This window comes from Anneissia japonica, unplaced genomic scaffold, assembly GCF_011630105.1.
Source record: "Anneissia japonica isolate Jap-2015-1 unplaced genomic scaffold, ASM1163010v1 scaffold287913_len271248_cov200, whole genome shotgun sequence".
Classification (NCBI taxonomy): Eukaryota; Metazoa; Echinodermata; class Crinoidea; order Comatulida; family Comatulidae; genus Anneissia; species Anneissia japonica.
The window spans coordinates 116529-142052 of NW_022754083.1; the positions used below are offsets into that span (position 1 = coordinate 116529).

At 36.1% G+C, this 25524-nt stretch overlaps 1 protein-coding gene across 1 annotated transcript in view; it reads left to right on the forward strand.

Moving 5' to 3' along the window:
• LOC117123082 overlaps positions 1 to 25524 on the forward strand; it is a 129354-nt gene that overhangs the window by 89477 nt on the left and 14353 nt on the right. Inside the window, exons 21-25 of the mRNA XM_033268911.1 lie at positions 2330 to 2374; positions 3204 to 3336; positions 6650 to 6774; positions 14578 to 14735; positions 18699 to 18954. Of these exons, the coding sequence (XP_033124802.1) occupies positions 2330 to 2374; positions 3204 to 3336; positions 6650 to 6774; positions 14578 to 14735; positions 18699 to 18954 (717 nt within the window). The remainder of the gene's footprint in view (positions 1 to 2329; positions 2375 to 3203; positions 3337 to 6649; positions 6775 to 14577; positions 14736 to 18698; positions 18955 to 25524) is intronic.

Sequence of the window (25524 nt, forward strand, 5' to 3'; positions counted from 1 at the left end):
TATGATCTTTCCAATATATAAAGGACCTATGGTATGAGTTTCGTTGAGGTAGGAGGTCCGTAATTGGGCCGAATTTCCGTAGTAACTACGGACGTTCAGTAGTACTTGAGAACCCTGCACTTTCGATTTTACTCAGTGCATATGACTTTGCAGTGAATTTCAATGACGTCATCTTTGTCTCAGCGTATCAACGTCCCAGTGTATCAGCGTCTCAGTGTATCAGTGTATCAGCGTTTATAAGACAACGGACTAATTGGCCCTGTTGGGTGTCCCCCCCCCCCCTAGGAGAAAAGCCACGATTCGTTTAAGATAAAACAAATATGTATTTTTTACATTAGGCAGATTCTCAAAATAAAATAAATTAAATTAATGCATTGAGATAGACTAATTGGAAAGATTAAGACTAAAGACTTGAACAAGTGATAGACCAGCGTTGCAAAATATGTAAATTGGGTAAAAACCAGTCGAACCAACTGGACCTATGGGAGACCATTGAACCAACTGGACCTATTGGGCAGACCAGTTGGACCAACTGGACCTATTGTGTAGACAAGTTGAACCAACTGGACCTTGGGTAGACCAGTTTTGGACCAACTGGACCTACTGGGTAGACCAGTTGGACCAACCGAACCTATGGGTAGACCAGTTGGACCAACTGGACCTATTGGCTAGACCAGTTGGACCAACTGGACCTATTGGGTAGACCAGTTGGATCAACTGGACCTATAATGTAGACCAGTTGGACCAACAGGACCTACTGGGTAGACCAGTTGGGCCAACTTGACCTATTGGGTAGACCAGTTGGACCAACTTGACATATTGAATAGACCAGTTGGACCAGTTCAACCATTTGGTACTACCAATTGGACCAGTTCAACCAGTTGGATAGGCCAGTTGGACCAGTTAAACAAGGTCGGGAGACCAGTTGTACCAGTTGGAATTCTAGTTGTACCAGTTGAATTTCCAGTTGGACCAGTTGAAAACCAGTTAAACCAGTTGGAAACCAGTGGTCCCAACTGGAATTTATACCTGGGGAGTGTACGGCATTTCTAACATAACTGATTCCAAAGCCAACCTAACGACAAACCATACCATGTTAATCTGATATCACTCGTGATACATTATTGCTTATGTTCTAGAATCAAACACAATTTAACAGTACAAGATCCTACACCTAAGCTCTACTTCTAAGTAAACGCCACACTGAAGCCTCCAAAAAAAAAAAAACAACATAGGCCTATATCAATTTCCGACATTTAGCTTAATATTGAGGAGGATCCACTTGGGATTCAGTTATCAGGAAATGTGTGGTGTTGTATTTTTTATGACTTTTGTTCAGTAATTAATTAAGATGACACATGACCCATCATGCACCTTCATCTGATTTACCCATTCCGATATCTTTTACCTTTTTGATTTCCAGTGCCCTAACGCCACGGACGTAATATTTAAACATATGTTACTGATTTGGTAAACTAAATTATTCACGCTAAAAATACAGAAACAAATAATAATAATAATAATAATAATAATAATAATAATAATAAGGCGGCGGCGGGCGAAGAAAGTTTTTGATCGAGTTTCTAGTCCACATATTAAGCGCCCTGAGCATCTTATGTTAGATGGATATGTGCACTATATGAAACTACATTATTATTAAAACTACATTATTATTATTATTATTATTATTGTTATTATTATTATTATTATTAAACTTCGTGTCTGTGCCACCCAGTAACCCGGTATACCAGCAACTCTCGTCGTCCACCACATGGGCTGTCTGTTCCAGTACACCGGGGTATCCCCCTACTCGTCTCGAAGGATGTTCTGGGTTTTTTATGGTGCACACGAGCCATTGTCTCACACAAAAGGTGCTTCTGTCGACAATATGAATTCTGTTATCTACAAAAGTGCTTTTGTCTACAGTATGGAATTTTGTGGTGACAAAATGAATTATGTCTTCTACAAAAGTCCTTGTGTCGACAAAATGGAATTTTGTGGTGACAAAATTAATTTTGTCTCAGAAAAAGCTATTTTGTTGACAAAATAGCATTTTGTGGTGACAAAATTAATTCGGTCCTACAAAAACACCATATTGTCGACAAAACAGCATTCTGTAGTGACAAAATAACATTTTACTATAACAAGTTTTATTATTATTATTATTATTATTATTATTATTATTATTATTATTATTACCCAAACGTAGTACAGAGGGTAAGTACGTACAATCTATACCACGAATAGCACTTACCATCATCTTCCTGAATAGCTACGAAAAAAAATTAAAATATAAAATTTATTAATCCTTGTTTCTATTAATTTTCAGGATTCTATGACAAAGATAAAAAGAAGAAACTTGAAATTAATTCTGGTAACATATTGGTTTTAAATAATTTTAAGCTTTAAAAATATACATTGCTGACACATCTGCTGACGAATTTTGTCCCAGTAGGTGTGAGCGTTTCCGACGCAGTGCCAGTTTGCTGAGTGACAATTTGCTTCTGAAAATGATTTTCTGTACATACATTGTCATATCTGCATTTGTTTAGTAGTTCATAGATTCCTCTTTTTGTTTATTGTAAACTATTGATTTCAGAGTTTTCACTGTGATTCTTTACAACATTCCTCCAGTCATCCGTACATCAGTGAAATGTGATTTGTGGTGATTTCCATGTATGATTTTTCCTGATCTATGTTTTGCATGTTTTGTTTCTTTTTTAACATACCAAATTAATTTTAAAAAAACAATCATACAGCATTCATTTATTTGTGAGAATGTGTAGATTCTATTTCATATATTCATCTATGAAATTCCTCTGGACCACATTTGCAAAACATTCATGAAAAGTTCCTTGGTTAAAGTCCGACTCCGGAGGAAAACAAATTTTGATGTGTTGTAGAACTGATTTTTCTAACACAAAAAAAAAGTTGTTTGACGAAAAATTGGGGAATGGTGAACAAGATTCAGATTTTTGAATATTTAAAAACTGGGGGATAAGGGGCGTAACTGCCCATTTTTACACCTTTTTCCCCCAGTTTTTAAATATTCAAAAATCTGTATCTCATTAACCGTTGCTTAGATTTTGATCAAACTACTTTTTTCTATCTTAGAAAAATCAGTTCTACAACATATCAAAAACTTTTTCCTCCGGAGCCTGACTTTAATGTTTTTTTAAACATTGATATTTTTGTTTTGGCAGATAATAATGAGGATCTGATAGATGGCCAACTGCCGGCAGATAAAATTGGTACTGCAAAATGTTACCAGATTTCTTCACTGAATGAAAATACCATGAAGAAAACTGTAAAGAAGTACTCAAAAAGACTTATAGAATATCCTTTGTTTGTGTTCATGTGTCATCAGCCGAAAGTATGTCAGAGTTATCCATTTATTGTACCATAATATTAATCCCTAGTGGTATGACTGGGCTAAAAAAGTATTTCATGTAATTCTACAACCTCGTATTACCCCTCATACGTATAAACTCTTATGATTGAAAATGACATGATTACTTTGCTGACAATATGTTGACAATAAATAACGAAGTCATTATTTTATTGACAATATTTTGACAATGTGCTTATAATTATGGGAACACAAAGACGATATTCGATTGATTTCCCGAATCATGTGAACAATTTCTATCCTTACATTAGGGTTACTCGTGATTATTCAAAACATTTATAGCTTTCCTAGGTGTATAAAGTCTTAAAATCTGTATTAAAATCATAGTACTCTTCAAAAAATCATTCATTATAGGGCTACTTCTCTCCAGAACTCACACCAATAAATGTTTAATGATTCTACTCTCTTATCTTTTAAATTGCAATTAAAATCCTCCCTCAAACTTGATGTACTTCATCTTCTGTTATTCTCTGCTGACATGGTGTCCTTACCTTTTTAATAATCTGGGGTTTTTTGTTTGTGTTTGTGAACTTTTTCCTTGTAGTATGAATTTCACTCCAAAACTTTACAAGCCATTTAATTCAACGTTTCGCTTCTATTTAATCATCATCAGGAATAATACATATAATACAAAGATAAAAACTATATACAGTATCAGTTACCAGAGATCATAATTAATATGCAATTATTTAAATGAGGCAATTATCCAATCAGAGTGAAGTGGTATCATGGTGAGAAATTATATTGAGGATAACAGTTCTGAGACAAAGATTAATAGTAGGTTAGGGCAAGTTATCAGTGAGAACCAGGTCTAACTACAGGAAATAAAATAAATAATCGGTAACCTGACAAGAGAAACAAATTTAACTCTTTAGATGCTTTTAAGCCACTATTTAAGCTTGGCTCTTGTTTACATGTATAGCATAGGCTTTTCTAAGTAGTAGTATGTAAATCGGATTAGACAAATTGATACAGGATCTGTTTGGACTTAGTGCTTTCACCTCTTTATTCTATTGGTAAAACCTGCAACACATCAAAATACTGTGTAACAATAACAAACTATGCAGTACAGTTTCAAAACAACAAACATTAAATTAATTAAATATAAACCAAACGTGGTCAAATGTTTCCTTCTTGCTTCTGCCTTCTCTCCATTCAACAACTGCCGTCAGTTTCAATTGTATGGGACGCAAGTTGTGCAATACAGAGCGAATTCAACTGGGCAATTTAGTCCTTTTCCAATTCAGTATGTTTTATTATTATTACAAGAATGAATGATGGATCAAAACGGTCCATAGCGGATGTGAATTACATAATTGCTGTTGACATGATTCAGACTTATAAATATTTGTATTAAGTTTTTGAGATACACATTATGTGTTTAAAACCACCACAGTTAAATAAATGTTCATGTATGACGCTATCTTTTCCTCGCAATGATCATTAATTCTTGTGAGGAGACATATTTCTGTTTTACCAATATACTCATTACATCCTGGGCATTTAAATCTATAAACCACACTACTTTTGAATTCTTTAGGTGTGGAGTCTTTAGTAGATGTGCAATAAGAAAGATTCTTATTATGCCAAATAGTAATGAAGTGAACATCATCAGTTAAGTTGCGTTTGATTTTAGAGACTGTGCGTTTCAGAATTTTTTTCCCAGTAATACCACAGAACGGTAATCTGATCCAAAATTTAGTTATTTCCTGGTTGTTATCATCGGTAGTTCTAACATAGACCTTCTGCAACTTATAGAAAACTTTTGTGATGACATGTATAGGGTAGCTATTCCAGGACATAAAAGGCTTTATCGATTTCTTTCTTGATAAGATTAGTAGAACACAGTTTGTTGGCTCTATAAAAAGAGACTTCTGATAATACGTTCACCACAAATTCACGAAAGTTGAAAGTAATAAGATAAGAACACAACTTAACACACTCCAGAGTTATCTTTGTACTATCCACAAGCGTAAAGAAATTTCAGATGATGAATACAATAAGATGTGACCAGTATCTACCATGCCTGCACGAGCCCATGGCCTACCAAAAGTCCATAAGGCATTTGTAACGTCACCGCCTTTTCGACCCATCAGTGACACAATCGGAACAGCTTATTACAACATTGCCAAATTCTAATAATGAATTCTAAGCCCACTTGCTACTAATACATACGTACTAAAAGATTCATTTGATGCTGCTTATCGCATCCAGTCCCTTCCAATTGAACAACTATATCATAATGGTTACCACTTTGTGTCGTTTGATGTTGTCTCATTATTTACAAATGTTAACGATCGATGTGATTCTTAAAAGAGCTTATGATGACAACAAAATTACCACAACGGTAGAGAAGAATACACTTAAGAAAGTAATCAAGGATAAATGTACTAAAACAATTTTCTCAGCTAATAATGTATATTATATTCATCTTTATTTTGTCGCTATGGGCTCCCCTTTTGGACCAGTCCTTGCAAACATAATTATGACTGAACTTGAAGAGCGAATTGCTCCTAAATTGGAAAAGGAAAGTATTATAAAATTCTGTGGCAGATATATTGAAGACACTTAGATTCCTGCTAAACCTGAATATTTCAACACGATTTATAATGCTTTAAATTTATTTCATCTTGAACTAAAATTTACATGACTTTAATGGAGCAGCCACGATTAATTTTCCTGATTTATGTATCAATCAAGTGAAATTTCAATCTAACAAAAGAAAACTCATACATGCCAATTTATCCACTTCATTAGCTTCAAACCATTGAAATAACAAAACATCTTGGATCAGAAGTCTATTTCTGGAGCCAACAATCTGTGTTCCACTAATCTAATAAAGAAAGAAATTGATAATATCAAGGAATGGAATGGCTACCCTAAACGTGTCATCACAAAAGTTTTCTATAAATTGCAGAAGATATATGTTAGGACTACCGATGATAACTAAAATTTTGATCAGATTACCTTTCTGTAGTAGTAATGGGGGAAATAAAATCTGAAACGCACAATCTCTAAATTCAAACGCAACTTAACTGATGATGTTTACTTCATTACTATTTGGCATAATAAGAAACTTTCTTATTTTACATTTTCGGTATGTATAAAGTTGAAATTTAATAGATGGATAATTTAAAAATATAAAATTATAGCACATTTTAAAGAGAACAATGTCTTATACATTAAATATGAATTTATACCAACAAAGATCACAAAACGACGGTCCTTAACATTTTGCACGCATACTGAAAAACAACTGATACGAACCTACCCAGCTGGAATAAGAATCGATTCGTCCAACTACAGTCCTATTATGCCTTGGGCATGTGGAATTCAACTAGTGGCGCTCAACTATCAAACTGAAGGTTTGTAGAAACAAAAATATAAGTGTAATTAAAGTGTATTATAATAGTTATTTTATGTTGTAAGTCATTATATTAGAGAACTATTTAATTCACTATTCATCGATCTTTTTTGTGTAGATGATAACACAATAAAGTAAATCTTATTTGCAATTCATCATTATTTGATATTAACACTATTCTCTGATGAAGAATTGAGCCTCAACCAATGTCAAATTATGGAGGTATAAAATAATTATAAGTTTATACCTCCTGGTTGGATGATCATGGAAACCTTGACTCATTGGTCAAGAGTGGCACCAAGATATTCCTGAGGTCCCCGACGGGTGGTCAATGTCATACGAGTGATGTTTTTTGCCGTACCAGGCATTTTAGCAAGTATTTGGGAACATGCTGATTATTTGGTACGATAACACATCAGGTAGGACCAGGGAACAGTGAAATTACATTTCACTGTTCACTTCTAGGACAAACATCACTCATACGATATTTTCCTGACGCAAACTCACATCGAAATAGCATTTGCAGTATCCGATGCTACGTGGGGATCGAATTCAAGACTGATCTAGTGTGGTACCAGGCTAGTTCAGGAGGTTGCGGGTTCGATTCCCAATTGAATCATTTGCGAATTTTTTTCGCGATTATCTGGGAACGTACTGAGTGTTCGGTACGAAAACACGACTGGTAGGCAAAACATCACTCCTCGAATAACTCTTACCAACATAACAACTTAACATAATAACATAATAACTCTTACCAGCATAAAATAGGTATAAATATTAATGAAAAAAAAATTACACTAACACGAAAGTTTCATTTAGATAAGTTGTTTAGTTTTCGAGGTATCTGATCTGCGACATTTTGCTTTAAATGGCCCATAATCGACACCAAAATATAAACACTTCACTTTTCGAACGCTTTTTATTGTATTAGTTGTACATCTGCCAATTCCCAACATGTTGTGGCTTTACGTACTTGCAAGTTTTACACTTATAGCTGACAAATAAAATACATGCAATGTATTCGTGTTGAAATGGAAATATTATTGAAATAGACATATGGGGATTTGGTTTTTAGCGTCACATGTTTAAATGTAAAGATGAATTAAAAATATTCCCAATAAGTTCCGATAAAAAAGGTGGAGTTAGTACATATAAAACGCTGTACACCTTTACTGTAATTGCACTAAATATATTCATCATATAGTTAGTGATTCGATAATACGGTCAACTTATTCTTTAAATGGGCCTCATATCCACACCCTACTATGGATCGTGACCAAAATTAACAATGAGATTATTACGCTAGAGGGATTATAGCCACACTCGTAGAGAGGTGGTGGTGGAATTATTATATACATTAAGGACAGAATTGCTTGTACTTATTGGAATTCTTTAACTCATGATGATCTAGTCAATCTGGATCATCATGATCAGATCAATCATTAACCATCCTGAGAATTCAGTAGCAAATGAAATGTCTACACATATTTTAAGTTGTTTAGATATGATATCCAACAAATACCCTGAAACGGGTTTCATTTTATCTGGTCACTTTAATCATATGCGAGATGCCCAGCTACTACCCGCTTCGCCAAGTCGTCAATGAGCCTACTCGAGGTGAGACCACGCTTGATTGTACGTATCTACACTAATGTTGAAGAATTTTACAACCCACCTGAGATACAACCCCCGTTGGGTTTATCTGACCATAACCTTGTCATTTGGAAACCGAATTGTAACTTGAAGATGAGAATTTCCCAAACTACGACTGTGTACAAACGTCTATACTCTAAAGTAGATAAAAGGCAATTCGCAAATTGATATAATTGAGATTAATAGGAGAACATTTCCTACTTGAAATCTTGCGAAGACAAATTTCAACGTTTTATGAGTAATATGTACGAACTCATTAACAGGAATTTTCCCGTTCGAGTAGTGAAACGTGATATAGGTGACAAACCGTGGGTAACTAATAACTTTAAGAAATTGATTCGTAAGAGACAAAATGCATTTAAACAAGGTGAATGTGGAGCCATTGAGTTCCGTCGACTCCGCAACAAAGTTAACAGACATGCAAAGAAATTACGGAAAAGTTATTACTGTCGTAATATCTCACATTTGTTTAATTCTGACGTTTCAACTTGGTGGAAACGAACCAAGGATTACCTGAATAGGAACTTTATTTAACTTTGCTAAGGGTCTTTCGAATAGACTATGCAACGGAGATATTCGTGTTCTGGTTGAAAGAATTAACGAATTCTTTAACTCGGTCACTAGTCACTTTCAACCTATTCCCCCTGCTGCCGATAAAGGTGTCCGGACTAATCGTGACTGTGATCGTACCTTTAGGGGTTATCACTGGGTAGCAAGGTCATGGTCCCTACCTTCCTGATAACCCGATCATTGATGTGGAAACTGAGAAAAAAATTTATTTCTCTTCGTGGTTATCACCGAATGGCGGAATTCCGCAGGGCTGTTGGTTAGGACCCATTTAGTTTATATTGTTTATTAACGATTTAAAGTCTGATTTACATGTTACCAAATATATGGATGACACCTCGTGGTTGGAGGATAATAATAGTGTCACACAAAGCTGTGTTAACGAAGTCAACATATGGTCTGGCAATATGAATATGGAACTAAACAAGACTATGACAAAGGAAATTATTATATCTACAAAGAGAAATAAAAATGATTTTTCGAAAGTTGTAATAGATGATAAAGAAAATTTCTTTATCATCTATTACAACTTTAATTGAAAGAGTTGAGCACATTAAGCTTCTTGGTGTTACTATTAGTGCAAAACTTATATGGTGTGATCACTGCTATTTTGCGTAAATCTAATACCAGGTTACATTTTCTTAAACAACTTAGGAGAGCTGGGATTGGGGAAGATGCGCTGCTTCGATATTTCATCTCGGTCGTGCACCCAGTCGTTGAATACGCCTGTCCAATCTGGGGCACATGCGACACTTCTGAACAATTTTAAGAGTTTAGAAATTATCCAACGTCGTGCTGTTGGAATAATAATTCCATTTACCCTTACAATTTAGCATGTGAAATTCTAGAGTTACCTCGACTGGAGGACAGACGTATTTATTTATGTAGCGATATTTCGGGAAAATAAAAAAATCAGACCATAAACTCAATTACGGTACTTGCTACATGGAGCTACTGAAAACAATCATAATCTAAGGGTTAAGCGCGAATTTGATCTTCCACTTGCCAAGCTTCAGCGTACTAGAAAGTTCATTACAACGTATGGTAGATACGAGGGATGGTAACCCTTATCTACCACCCCTCACAGTTACGCTTATCCACCGAGTATTTTGTTTTCATGTCTTTTGATGTTTTTTTTTATACACATTGTATTTTTCCAATCCCAAAGTAAATGAGATTGCAATAAAGATTACGTATATAAATACACTTCTTTATTAAAACATGACAAACTATTCTGCCAATTGTCATTTTTATCCATTGATCCATTTTTGAGATATTTAGGTCTGGGACCTTTTGGCCCCCAAATTAAATCGTTACCAACACATAATTTCTTCTTTATACCTTGGTTAAGCTTTCACGGAAGTTTCAATCATATCAGTTGATTAGTTTTTGTGTCTACTGCCCCCAACGGGGGCTGTAGACACTATGTCATGATGTAGCAATTAAAGATGGCGGAAAGGGTAAATCCGGTGGAGGAATGATGGGTACTGCTACCAAGTGGTAGGGGGCGCTCTATTGAAAATCGAATAGCTTTAGGAACTCTTTAAAAATTTCGTTCGAAACTCGAACATGCGTTAAAGAGACCCAGCACTCGTTCGACACGAACGCCTTTTACGTCATTCGAAGGACGTCCTCTAGAACATGGTAGTACTTTTCGAGATCGATATAACGCGGTAACTGCAAGAGTTACTCGTTTTTTATTTCACCTTTTAATCTTCACGTCTGAAAAACCAATCGTATAGTAGTGTGTAAAATTATTACCAAGGGCCGTACCTAGGGTGCTTAGAGAGGTTAGAAAACTTGCAAATTTACTTTACTATTTACTTTTTAGTATATTGTATATTATTAATATTCGTATAAAGCCCTAGCCTAGGGCAGGCCTGGACCTTTACCTAACTATCGTGCTAACACATGTGGCCTGCTAATGCTGCCAACCTGAATCATCTGAAAACCAAAACACACCCATGCCTAGGCCTTTAGCGTTCTTACGAATTTACCATGCTAAATACCTGTGTGTCATGGCCTGCTAACCATGACTTGCTAGGCTAAGGCCAGATTTATTTTCAACAATATTAAACCAAAGCATGCTATTTTGTTCCAGGGTAAAAGTATTCATTAAATAGACACCTTCAGAAATTACATTGCATGTCGTATCCCATTAAACAAAACATTTCCCCTAGGGTAAATCTACATACATGTTCGAAGTTCACATGTACGCCACGACTTTATTGCTTTACATTCATATTTGATGTTTATGTATGTTCATTTTCAGCCTTTCGATGTTAAACAACATTAATTGACCTGTCTCTTTCTTTGCAATGATGACATTACACTTCTAACAAACTCGGATGATGTACTCCGAGTCTGAATAAAGGCAGACATTTTCCAGGAGATCCACGCTGAGGGACTTCTGGAGGAAAACTTATTGAATTGCTCACTTAATATGGACTCCGGTTTTCCTACAATATGCGCTATATATGTCGACAATTATTATTATTATTATTATTATTATTATTATTATTATTATTATTATTATTATTATTATTATTATTATTATTATTATTTCTAAAATAACGATTGTTTAGATATTAGGCCATGCATTATTTTGTTACCACCCCCACTCCCCTCCCCCTACATTATTATTATCATTGCATTTAACCATGTATATGTTATGTTGTATGGATGCCCAGGCCCGTAGCCAGGGGGGGTTTTATGGTTCGGGCGAACCCCCCTGTTTTCTAGCGAACCCCCTCGAATTTTTGAATGAGTCCCACTCGGACAGAATGTCTGTTTTTAACTTGACTAGCACTAAATCAAAATTTAGCACCTCATTCATTATTTGGTAACCCGTTTTTAAATTGTAACCCGCGATACAAGCTTACATTTATAGAATATCTCAGCTTCAAAAGTTCGGAGATTTAACTTGAACGCAACTCCAGCAAACCATGAGTTTATGATGGCACACATAAGGATGGCAAACATCGATAAAAACCCGGCTGCCGTTTCAACTTTCACTGACCTCCGGCTGAATGTTTGTAAGAAATGTACCAACCGTTAACGAAACCGGTCGCCGTCTACCTAGAGTAAATGGTGCCACCAAACGAAGATAAAGTTTTGCGACTTAATCCACCAAATGCAGATATAGTTTTGCGACTTAATCACCTGATTGTGGATTGTGTGGTTAGTAAATTCCATAGCCATACTGTTCATAGCGCACACTAAATTTTTTGGATATTGACTCTCCTTTATTCCATCCCAAACAAAATATTATTAATAAATCAACATGGTCCATCTCAGTCATCATAGCCAGTCACAAAATTAGGCTAGGAAGTTTGTTTTCAACAGCAAACACACACTAGAGAACGGAGTGCGTCAAAACGAGTGTTTGTTAATTTTTAGTGATAAAGAATCATGAAACGTCGTAGAATAACTGACGTTTTTTCGTCTTTAAGGTGGGTTATTGATTTCAAAATCAATTAGCCTAGCCTAGATGTTGTCAAGCTAGGTTCGCTCCTCGTTCATTTAGACACAGAATTATACCCCGACGACCACAAACTAGTGTAGGCCTGGCAAGTACTTAGTAACAGTAGGACGTACTAGGCCTAGGCTTTTGTTGTAAAAGTTGAAGTGCATGTACAAAATGCGCCATATGCCTATATTTAAAAAAAAACCATTTTGCTAATTATTATTGGTTGGCCTGGGACCGGGACAGGCAGGCCAGTTTACCGTCGAAAGTCCTGGAATTGGACGATAATGTCAGTGCACGTTTACAAACAAATGCCATTGATTAGATTGAAAATAGACGCGCTGAATTTCGTTTTTTTTTTCATGAAAGATAGAATTTATCGAACATTTATCTATATAAAAACAAGATTAATATAATTGTAGAAATTGTATTTCTAAAGATGCATATAATTCATATTTAATTTGGTAGACAATAAATATTCAGGAAGATACACTAAAAACGATTATTAATTCTAAAATGTGCATCAAATCTCAGCTATTATTAATCAGTATGTATTATGTTAAAGTCTTAAAATAATAATTTCGAATTAGGCCTCGAATTAGGCCTAGTATATAAAAAATAATTGTATTAAAGTTTAGGTTCTCATGATGTCAGATAACGTAGGCCTATTGAATATGATGCTATATTTTGGGCTCTGACTTAATTTAACGATGGCCCTGTCAGTAGTAATGACAATATTTGTGCTTTTTTTAGCCATGTAGTAAAATAGTACTATTATGTTTGGTGTACAAAATGAGAGTCAAGAAGAAGAAGTAGTAGAAGAAGAATAGGAAGAGGAAGAAGAGGAATAGTCTTTTTTTTTTATAATAATAAATGTGTTGAGTATATTGATATTGATTATGCGATGGAGGGGTCTTTCGGTGTTATTTAAACATGCCAATTCTCAGAAAATATTTTCTAATTTTATTATATTACCACCTTTTTATTACATAGATCTTTTTCAAAACACTGCTTTTAAAACATTATATACACCCATTAAACACAAAAACTGCTCTGGCTTCGGGGGCTTCGCCCACGACCCCACCGTGGCCCTTAGGCAGGCCCCTGGACCTCACGCCCAGAGAACCCCCCCTTGAAATGACCTGGCTACGGGCCTGATGCCTATGATGTACTGTATCTCATCATAACTGGCCTAAGTCTCTGTGGTTAAAAGGATCTATTCTAAATTTGTCTAGCCTGCCCAAGGCAAAAAAGTAGGTCTACTCTATCTTCACTAAGCCCAATCGTCTGTCACTAGGAATCTCTCTCTGTTCGCCAATGATCTTTTTATCAACCTCCTTTACTATTTTATTTAATTTTATTTTTTTATTTTTTTTGGGTTTTTCTAAAATTGTTTTGTTTTTGTTTCGACATCCAAAAAAATATTTTTTTATTTGGATTTGGATATGCACTTTTGAATCAGTGGCACTCAACCACTTGGTTAGGTGGTGCATCCTAACAACAAGAAAAAATATAAAAATTACAATAAAAAATAAAGACATCAAAACAACAAGATAATCAAATTAGCTAAAACTAAAAGAGAAAATATTTCTATTTTCTATGACAAGAAGAACATCAGTCTCTAGATGACACGTCTCTCTCCTGCAACAGTCGTACGGAAAAAGGAACGCCCACCAGAGACACCCATCAGCCAACCACCTGATCGCAACAGGGCTGTTACAACCAAGAATGCACTCCCGCACAGCTACTACAAAAGAGAGACTTGTCACTACAGCTGTATGAAGTGTAAAACAAGTTTTAAAAAGTCAAAACAGCTAACAACAATAAAAACCAGTGCCTTACAGTAGGAGCCATCCATTGTTTTTATAACCGTCACAATAACACAAAACATACTCTTACACAAGATCTTCTTTCCCCTCTCTAGAGTAATGATTTTGTCACCCAGAAACCATCATCCGCAACAGAGCAAACCCTTCCTCTCATCCCACTCCAGAATGTTTTGAACTCTTGTGAACTGAAGAACAATAGACAGTCCCTAAACAACTAGCACCTTAAGAGCTTTTTCACTAAATGAGTGTTGAAGTTTGCTACTTAATATACATTTGTTTCTGTTTTCAGATACCAACATGATCCTAAATTACACTCAGTTTGAGCAGGCTGGTGGAAGTGGGTACCTTCTCAAACCAACAATTCTGTGGGATAAAACAAATTCTATGGGTAAGGACTTCAATGAAAAAGACACAAAGGATTTATGTTCAAAATCACTCAAAATAACGGTAAGGCGATAAATTGTTAAGTACTCCTTTTTTAACTAAAATTTCCAAGCAGATGCATTTGACAATAATAAATGTACAACTCTGTTCCATTTGGAAGAACAGTCAGTGAGCCCTTACATGAGTTCTACCTCAAATATAGGAGTAATTCAGTATGAGCATAAACATTTCAGTTTGAACCAAGGAGTCTGAACCATTTTCGGCCTACGATTGCATGTTATCCGGCACATAAGAAGAAGCCTAAAATAATTAATGTATATTCAAAGCCCTTTGTCTATTTTTGCCCACTAATTTCAGGCTAAATTACTATTTTTTCATGGAGGAGTTGTCACCTTCTTTTCGTATTACAGGTACATAACGAATTTATTAAGTCTACAAACTTGAGAAACACTGGTTTATCGGACAATTTAACTACTGTATCATCAACCATTCATTTACCAACAACCACAAAGTATTACGGCACTCAAGGCGTAACAAAGGATCAATCGAAATACATAAACATTCTACGGTACCTGAGTGTGGAAATCAGCGATATTTGATTATCCTTGTTTAATTTCACTGTTCCCAAATTTAACCGTCACCATTCGAAAAAGCCGAAACAGCCACGGAAACAATACCACAAACTAACAAATATAACAATATAAGTTTGCACAACCAGGAAAAACCCAAGCTATCCACCTAAAGCACACGATTTTTGGACTACATATAAAAAACATAATAGAAAACAACATCCACACAAGCTATCACGGTTCTACCGACATTTATTCAGATCGCATCTCAGCAGAAGCCTATCAAATAAAATTAGCACCATAAAAACAATAAAGAGAAAGAGATATACAATTTTCACAGTGCTAACCTTCAGCAGATTTAAAAGGCCATCCTTTCAGCTCTTCATCAGTTTACGCTGAAGACGGTTAACGTACAATAATCGTAACGGTGGGACATTACAATCCAAACGGTTCTTCTCAGAACCAAACACCACCAATTGATAACATATTACCAATTACCAATTTGTTACCAATTTGTAACATTGCTGCATGGTGTAAAAAGCTTAAAATTAAGTATTAACATCACCGATGTTTATCATTTATATTTTGTTTCTAGTATTTTAACTCTTTAGTGTACAATGTAATTGTTCAGGAAAAAAAATATGAAGTTAGGCTAATGTTTGCTTTCTGAGTACATTTATGACATACTCTTCTAAAATAAATCGATTGAATATTCAATCCAAATGATAGACTTTTCAGTCTTTTCCGGTTGTAGTTAGGGACAATTTTTTAAGATTGCAAAAGTGATTGATATACAGTATTCAATCTTAGGAAGGTTTGAACATTTCCCTCTAAAAGTCTGAAACGATTGGACATGTGTTTTATTGAATATTTGGCCTCTCAGAATACATCCAGAACCTTGATGAGGTAGAAGTTTAGGCAAAAAGCATAACGTATTCACAAATTCACAACCGTTCACAATACGTTCTCAAAATGGCTATTGGGTAGAATTATTGGCAAAAAGCATTTCATCCAGAAATCACACAGAGGAGCTGCATATTTAACAGAAAATGCATAGTGGCTCTTGAAGAGACGATACACATCTTCGACAACATATGCACTGTAAGCCTCCAGAACCGGGCGTCTTGTCTAGAATTAGGAACTACTGATTTGGGTTTCCGAATGGTCCAATTGCCAACAATGTTGTCTGTATTTCCCATCTTTAATTCTCACTACTCTACAGCACTGACCCCTGTAATAATACAATACAAATGTATTAAGATACAATAAATAGAGAATTAGAAATATGACCAATTTGTGTCCACAACATGGGTTGATCTGCAGTAGGGCCTAGTTCAATAAAAGAGTTGAGCATTAGTTAATGATATATACTCTCTATTATTTTTTTTTAAATGTCACCACCCTTTGTCATTGTTACATTGGTTGGTTTTAGGTTAATTAATTTTTAAATTTTTATTTCACAGATGTTATTTTTTTAACTTGTTATTCTCAACCAGTACATTTAATAAATTTAGATATGGCACCTAAAATAACAAACATTATGAAACTTACCAAAAGAAATTCTGAATTGTTATTTTTTGAGAAAATGTAAGGTTGCCTTGAAGAAGTTTAGTCATTGTATCGACAGAATTAAGCCACAGCCATTATATATAAATCAAACCTATTGTTTGTACTCTTTGCGCCAGCACGTGAACAGCTATTGTATAATCAACATTTAATAGACTGATTGGGCGCCAATTCGATTAGGTTAGCTGCATCACCGTTTTTATATATTAGGGTAGAGAGAGCCACATTTTTGCGTATCATATAACTCCCATAAATACGTAATATTCATTTAAGCAATTATCTGGTAACTTTTTCCACTAGATATCTAGGGCATGAAGCCTTTCACAACATTTACCTAGTCCATTTGAAGAATTGTCATTTACGTTATATGAGCTTTCCTGTCTATTTCGTTTAAGGACAGGCAATTAAAATCCCCTTCATTTAATAAATTGTTCAGGTTTAGTCAAAATCCAGTTGCTTTGGTTAGGAGGAGCACCCTTTCTGTAGCCTTATTAAGAGCATAATTATTAACAATTGTATATAAATTTGAATTTATTTGAACAATGATTAAAAGTTTTGTATCATAATTGTCCTGATGTGCATTAATTATTCCAAATGAGAGAATTTTATTGAATAAGATGAAAACACCCCTGCTGTTTCACGAAGGCGTTGTCGTCCCATTTCCATTCCTCGCTGTCAGTTTAATCTTGTGTCAAATGTGTTTCCTGTGCTAAATTCTTCGTACTAACAGTGGTGGTGGTGCTTCACCCTTTCCTCTAAATTTGTAAAAATTATTTTAATATAAAAAAAGAAATTTATATTCAAATTTGAGTCTGAAAGTGCCAATTTCGGCCATCTAGATCTGCCTTAAATATAAATGTTCTTACCTCAGCCACAACCATGATAGGGCTGAGGTGTTATAGACGCTCAATCTGTGTTCTTCCCTTGCCTTTTCTATTTCAAATTTCTAGATCCGCCACTGACAATGGCAGATTCAAGGAGGTTCCCCCTTTCCAAATTTTTCAAAATAAAACAAAAATGGGGAAAAAAGAAAAGGATATTCAAATTTCCTGGACGTTTGGAGGCCATAATCATAAATTTTTTACCCCTCAGCCCAATGAATGGTGGGGCTGAGGTGGTGTCTCTTCTATCTGTGAAAGACCCTCCCTGGCCCCGTCATCAAATGATTGGATCCGTCACTAAAACCTGTTTAATACATGCATCTTCAGAAGTCGATTAAATACGACCTCATATCAAAAACACCTGAGCTCCGCTCAAGGGATGGCGCAGGGGGGTACGTGGGTGAGGGCCCGATTTGGGGAGAGCTGACCCCACCCCAACCCGTGAGGGAGAAAAACCACAATTCGTCGGGGAGAAAAAAAAAATTATATGTATTTTATACATATTAGTAGACTTTAAAATCGATTAAAATAAGCCTTCGTAATCCCTAAATTGTCAAAATTTTCGGAGGCTTCGCCCCCTCCGCCACTTTCTAAACCTTTTAATCGAAGCTCGACCACGCCCACTTTAGTTTCGTCGAGGAAATCTGACCCCTCGTTGGGGGCATCGGTCCCCCCGTCAGGAACCTCGCCCCCTCCCCCAGTCCGGCAAATTCTGCTGCCGCCCCTGCTCCGCTCCTTCGATCCAAGCAGGTTTAATCGAAGCTCGACCACGCCCACTTTACTTTCGTTGAGGAAATCTGACCCCTCGTCAGGGGCATCGGTCCCCCCCAGTCAGGAACCTCGCCCCCTCCTCCCGCCCCTGCTCCGCTCCTTCGATCCAAGCAGGTGCCCCCCCCCAAAGCAGCCATTGTTGTTTGCTAACCCTGTTAAAGTTAATTGAATAACAATGACTAATTACCAATACTAATTGTTACGCATTTTATTCACTATACTAGATTTTTATTTCAAAGGTGCTGTCCGGTCAAAATGTCTGCCCAAAGAACTTATCTGGAAATCCACAGGTGGAGGTAGAAATTCTTGGCATACCAGCTGATTGTGCAAAGTATAAAACAAAGGCAGTTTCACATAATCAGCTAAATCCAATGTGGATGGAAACATTTGTTTTCAGCATACAGTTTAAGGAAATGGCATTTTTGAGACTAGCAGTGACAGATGGAGGCAGCGTAACTGCTCAGAGGTGTATACCACTGACGCAGCTCAAACAAGGTAAGGAAAATAAACGCACACATCTTTGAATGCCTAGTGTAGAACCGTTAGGAAGAATAACAGCAGTACTGACAGGCTGTGACGTGGTTCACGCTTGTTTTAGACCTAGTTAAACGCATGTCATGGCATATATATATGATTAATAAGAAAAAAAAATAAGTAAGTTATTGGTATTTGAATTTTAACCCATAATAAATTTTAATTGACAAGCCGTTTACTGGCATGTTCCTGCTAAAATTTTCCGTAACTGTATTTATATCCTTTTATGTGCATAGACAAAACAATATCGTAGGCGTATTGCAAAGAATGCAATCCGTGACTGTCATGCATGTCGTTTACGGCAACAGTAGCTCGAGTGTACCACCTTGTGGTACGCCACTAGTATTAGCCGTATAACATTAATCAAGTATGATTGAAACCAAGATGTAAATGTTATACCTAGAGCTGAAGGTTTTCTATAAATATCTACTCTATAAAATGCTTTTCAAATATGCCGACATGAAATCCTTTCTTAAATATACATCAAGGATGTGTATTATTATTATTAATAATAATAATAATAATAATAATTATTATTATTATTATTATTATTATTATTATTATTATTATTATTTAATAATAATATCCATAATCATAACATTCTACAGTACCTCCATGTTTCAATAACTATTGTATCTGACATCATTATTAACTCATTAATATCGATTAGACATGCCATTTAATCCAAAATCCCCGACCGGGAGCCCTTGGCGACCCCCTGGCCCCCAGCCACTGTTCGTGACTTCGGCACTCGTTATCCATCACCCGATATTACTCTTTCAAATTTCTCAAGGTTGACAGGTATGGCAATATATTATTATATTTCAACAATATTGAGTAGTTGGATACGTAGTCTTTCCTCCATGGATCTCATGTAAGAGCCCATGTTAGGGGTGCAGTAGTCTAATGGTAATCGTTCTGTTGCATAATTGTGCAAGATTATCAAAAACATCGGAAGATTTGAACTATATTGTCTACTAAATCGGCAGTCCGGATAATATTGTAACATATGCTTTTAAAAACTACCACTTCAGAACGCAGGTTTACTGATAGATTTTATTTTCCTGTAGAATATATTTTTTGACAAGGGTGGCCTTTTGAAGTTAAGATCACAAATGATCGGAAAAAGAGTACCAGTTTTTGGAGGTGTATGGATGATATCATATCTTCTTGTGATAATGAGGTCAGAAGTATGACCAGCTTCATATGTAGGTTGGTGCATATTTTGGCAAAGATTCATAATACGTAATGCATCTCAGACCTTCATAGTCACCATCAATTTGCTGTGAATCCAGAGATAAAATTATTGTTTCCATGGACGTAGTAAATTCAATAATAAACATTAATGCTGTGGTTAGTTTGAGAATAGATCATAAATGTGTGAATACGACGCGATGCAGATTGTATAATGCATTCCGAGTATTCAAAAATTGTCATATATTTGACAGCCATCTGTTTAACATGAATAGTTTTGCGAAAAAACAATTGCAGTTCCTCCACCCGTGTGATTTTTTTTTCGTATATGGCTCATGTGGCAGGCGGAGTAACTTCGGGTGTCTCTAAAACGAAGACCGAAGACCCAAATACGAAGACCCCTATTTTTTCCTCTTTTATTTTGATGATAATACACCAGGCTGTCACAAAATCAAAATAACGAAATTTTTTGGGCGTCTGTTTGTGAAATTTTTAAGGGTCTTCGTTTTATAGACTCCCTATATGGGTGTCTACAAAACGAAGACCAAAGACCCGAAAAACGAAGACCTCCAATTATTTTTCAATTATCTTATTGAAAGTATTTCAAAATCATCATAAAACAGTTGCCAAGTACCTATTTCATTATTTCATCACGATTGAGAGAATAAAATTGTGTCTTCGTATTTAGGTCTTCGGTCTTCGTTTTATAGACACCCGAGTAACTTCAGCCATAACAGCATCATCGTTGTCACATATCCAAGTTTCTGTTAACAGGAAAATGCGAGTCCGTATCATTTATATAGTCAATAAAACTTGCCATATTATTCCCGATGGATTGGCAAGTTATAGAGCAATTGGAGTTTTCTGTCATAAAATGCACTGTTGTTAAATTCATTATTGATAGGAATTCTAACCAGGTAACAATATGGCCAGGAGATAGAGGTAATTGGTTTAAACATGGAACCAACTACACTTGTAATATCTGGAATTGTTTGTGTATTTTCTGAAGGTAGACTGATCGGCCTGCACGGTGTAAGTTGAATATTTATAGGTAATCTGTTTCTCGATTTTTGAAATACGAGCGTGATGATGTTCGAATAACGGTTGATATAGGTACACTTTACTTACATTAGCCTGTCCTGGTTTTTCACACTTAGGTCCTGGGTTTTCCTCAATATCACTAGAAAGCAATAAGGTATTGCAGTTAACTTGACTGATTTGCGAATCGTGTACCTGGACAAAAATCAAAGCGATTACCATCTGGACGAACATCTCTACAAGAAAATGCTAAAAATATTAGAGCACACAAATTCACAGTACAACATCAAAATACGAACTTGAAAGCTGAAAGGACACTCTACGATAAACCACACAGGTCAAGTTTCCGTTGAATACGAACCCCTAAAACTAGACTAAAATTTGTAAATCAGGTTATTTTCACTGGTATATCTATTTTGTTGAGTCAGGGCTGCTTTTTCAAAGATACACTTAGTATTAGGCCTATAGTTTCCTGCATCAAGGCAACTCTAATTGTAGACCACTCATTAGAGCAAGTGGTCTTATGCCATCGTGTTTGAAAACAAAACATTTGAGGCTTCATTTCTCATGATGTTTGTCCGTCAGAGGTATATTGAGGAGAAAGATTAGCAAATTAAAAATATAAATTGTTTAAGGAAAATTTGTGAAATTTATGTTTATAGAATATCAAACGTATCAGAGGAGTAGTAGTCACTAGGCACCTTCCTGTTGTTGCTCACTCACGACCTGTTTCTTTGTATGAAGGACCTTGCAAGTCTGCTGTAATTTCTATAATGAAGGTACAGCTAGTGCAAAATCGGTAGACCAGCTTAAGTATGTCATGGGGCATTAGCGCGAACTCTAGTACTATAGACACTCACAAGGCCTAAGACGAGCGAAAGGCGGAGGACGTTGTCAAATTAGTGATGCGTCTCACATGACACTACAGTATAATTATGAGAAAAAAGTTTGAAGTACACTTGCTACAGCCCTTTCTGTAACAACTCTCGTAACACCTTTAGTTTTGGTTCCTTCCTTGTTCCTTTTTTCGTTCGTTTTGTTCAAGAGATAATTTTAGGTTGCACCTCTGATCTTATTTTGAGGGATGAAAAATGTTGAGATGCTACAGGTCGAGAGCGTGCATCATTTCATTTCAGACATCCCTTTGATGTAAGGGACACTTACGCTTCCTCTGACGTGGTCTTATCTGCTTTGGTGTGTCCACCTTGATATTTCTTCTGTCAATGACTCATTCGAAGAACAAATCTGGGTACTGACATCTTTTGAGGACTTCTGATGTTAGCGAGCTCACGGTTTTTCATTGTCAGCTTCCGAGACGACTTTTTCTACCCTGTCCTCAAGAGTATTAATTAACCCCAGTTTATGTTCGAGTGGATGATGTGAATTAAAATGCAAGTATTGAATTGTATGAGTGGTCTTCATAAATATGGATTTGGTGGCTGTTCCTTTGTCCTTGAGTGTAATGAGCATGTCTAGGAAGAGTATTTTGCTGTCATCCATGAGTTTGGTAGTGAATTTGATATTGGTTGTATTGTCTATGTTGTTTATATGCGTGCTAATTGTTTGGGAATTATAGCTAGCATATCGTCAACATATCTCTTATAGGAGACAAGTTTGATATTGATATGGAGCTGCTCCAGCTATTCTAGATAAAGGTTGGCCAGTGTGGGACTGAGTGGGCTGCAATAGCCATACCTTCAAGTTTTTTATAAATCGTTTCATCAAAGAAGTAGGTTGTTGTGACTACCAATTCAAGAAGATCCATGATGTCAATTATGGTTAATTATTTCTTTCAAGGATCAGGCAGGATCAGCTACAAGATGATTTTCCGCTACTTTCAGAGCTACTGCAATAGGAGTATTTTTTTTTTTATAACGACACAACGCCAAATAAGATAAAAGTTTAGTTTGGAGTCAGTTTGAGTTGTTTATTGTTGCTGCCAAATCGCCTTAATATCAGGCATGTTGCTCTGTTTGTCCAACTAATAGCTTAAAGGTTTTGGTTAGATGACAAGCGACATTTGGTCCACATGCTTAAGTGTTGCTGCTATATTGGCGCCGTAGCAGGCAACCCCGTCACGTTCCCATTTATACTCATGGGTGAAGAGAAGCAATGTAGATAAAGTACCTTGCTCAAGGATACAAGCGAAATGCACAGCGAGGGATTGAAACCCCGACCTCGAGGGTGGGAGAAACCAAACCGTTCCCGTTGTGCCAAACCTTTTCCAATCCGTTTCTTATCCACTGCATTTGATCACTCCATCATTTTTAAACGACTTTCTTCCGTTGGCACTTGTAAGACAGTATTGTCTTAGTTCACATCTTATCTATTGTGCGGAGAACAAAACGTTTATATTAGAAACGCACCTTCTCCATCTATAGATCTTAATTGTTGTGTGCCCAAGAATCAGTCTTGGGCTCTATTTTGTTTTTGATTTATATTGCATCATTGAGCGGTATCTTCAAATGATGGCCTTAATTACCATGCGTATGCTGACGATACCCAACATCTCATTCCATCCTGGGGAATACAACGAAGCAAAGACAACCATCGAAGTGTGTGCTCAGAACGTACAGGCCTCGCTTGCAACCAATATGCTATCTTTCAACCCTAACAAAATATTTATTTATCCATCCTAAACAACTTTGTGAAGTACCTACATTGAATAACCTTTGATTCCACCAAGAACATCTCTTACCATCTACGTAACATAAAAACGTCCAGGAAGCCCTGACTATTAATGCTGTCCTCAAACTTATCCTTGCTCTAGTGACATCAAGGCTCGATTATTGTAATTCTATACATGACCTGCCCAGTAAACACGATAAAACTGCAACTCCTATTTAACATCGCTGCTCGTCAGCTAGTCTCTGGAATCTTACGGACCTAGCATATAATACCGACCCTTCGACAATCGCATTGGTTGCCTGTTAAACAGCGTATTATGTTTCAACTTTTACTAATTACAATAAGGCTCTCAATAACATGTCACCATCCTGCATCTCTGAATTGCTTAAATTAAGATTGTCACTTGCACCAAAGCTCTCAGATCTACGGAAGCTTATAGTGACCTTCCAGATGTTCAGAAGACGAGATCCAGGATCTTGTCATCTGATCATTTTTTCTAAATGATGTACACATAACGAGATCCAGGATCTCGTTATCTAATCATCTCTTCTAAAGGATGTAGACATGGCGAGATTCAAGATCTCGTCATCTGATCATCTCTTCTGAAGGATGTAGACATGACGAAATGAAGGATCTCGTCATCTAATCATCTCTTGTAAAGGATGTAGATATGACGAGGTCCAGGATCTCCTCTTGTGATCATCTCTTCTGAGGGATGTAGACATGATGAGATCAAGGATCTCGTCATCTGATCATCTCTTCTAAAAGATTTTGCCATAACGAGATCTAGCATCTCGTCATGTGATCATCTTTTCTGAAAAAATGTAGACATGAGGAGATCCAGGATCCCAACATTTGATCTTCTTTCCTACAGGATGTAGACATGACGAGATAATTATCTAGACATCTGGAAGGTCACTATAAGCTTCCGTACTGATCAATATACACCAACTTTATATGTTATACGCCTCAAGACGTATGGCGACAGAGCATTCGCAAACGTTGCTCCTAAACTTAGGAACAATCTGCATTCATTAATCCGTGGAGCTCTGTCGTCTATTTTCAAGACACAACTTAAAACACATCTCTTTTAATCTCTCTAATATTTATTCATACCATTTTTCACGTTTTTGGGGGGGTTTTTCTTTCAGGATAGGCTAGACTAGAGCACCTGTAAGTACTATTCCAGCTGGCCATGTGTCTAAAATTTCTACTGGTTTTTTTATAATTCGTGTCTTTGGTAAATTGTATCTGATGAGTTACAATTATTCGTTGCCAGTAGCATAATTTTTTCTATGCTTAATGAAGATAATGAGAGAAGCACAACCGCTGCTGCGCCAAATGATGGTGATGGTGATGATGATGATGACTGAAAGACATTTATGTGCTATGAAACCTCTTTATTGCGGGTTCAAATTGGCGTCCTTTGTATTGACAGACAGAAGATTTCCTTTAAAAAGAGTGAAGAATTCAATAATTCTAATAATGTTTGCCTTTTTTTCCAAAACGGGGACAAAAGGTTCTTGCTTAATATGGCTTCATTATAGGGAACAACAGAATACACTCATTATGAACTAAAAAAGCCCTGGCATTTCTTTGTTTTTTTCTTTGCATTTGCATAGGTTAACTAATAAAAACAACTTAATAATCCTTACACTATGATTAGTCATT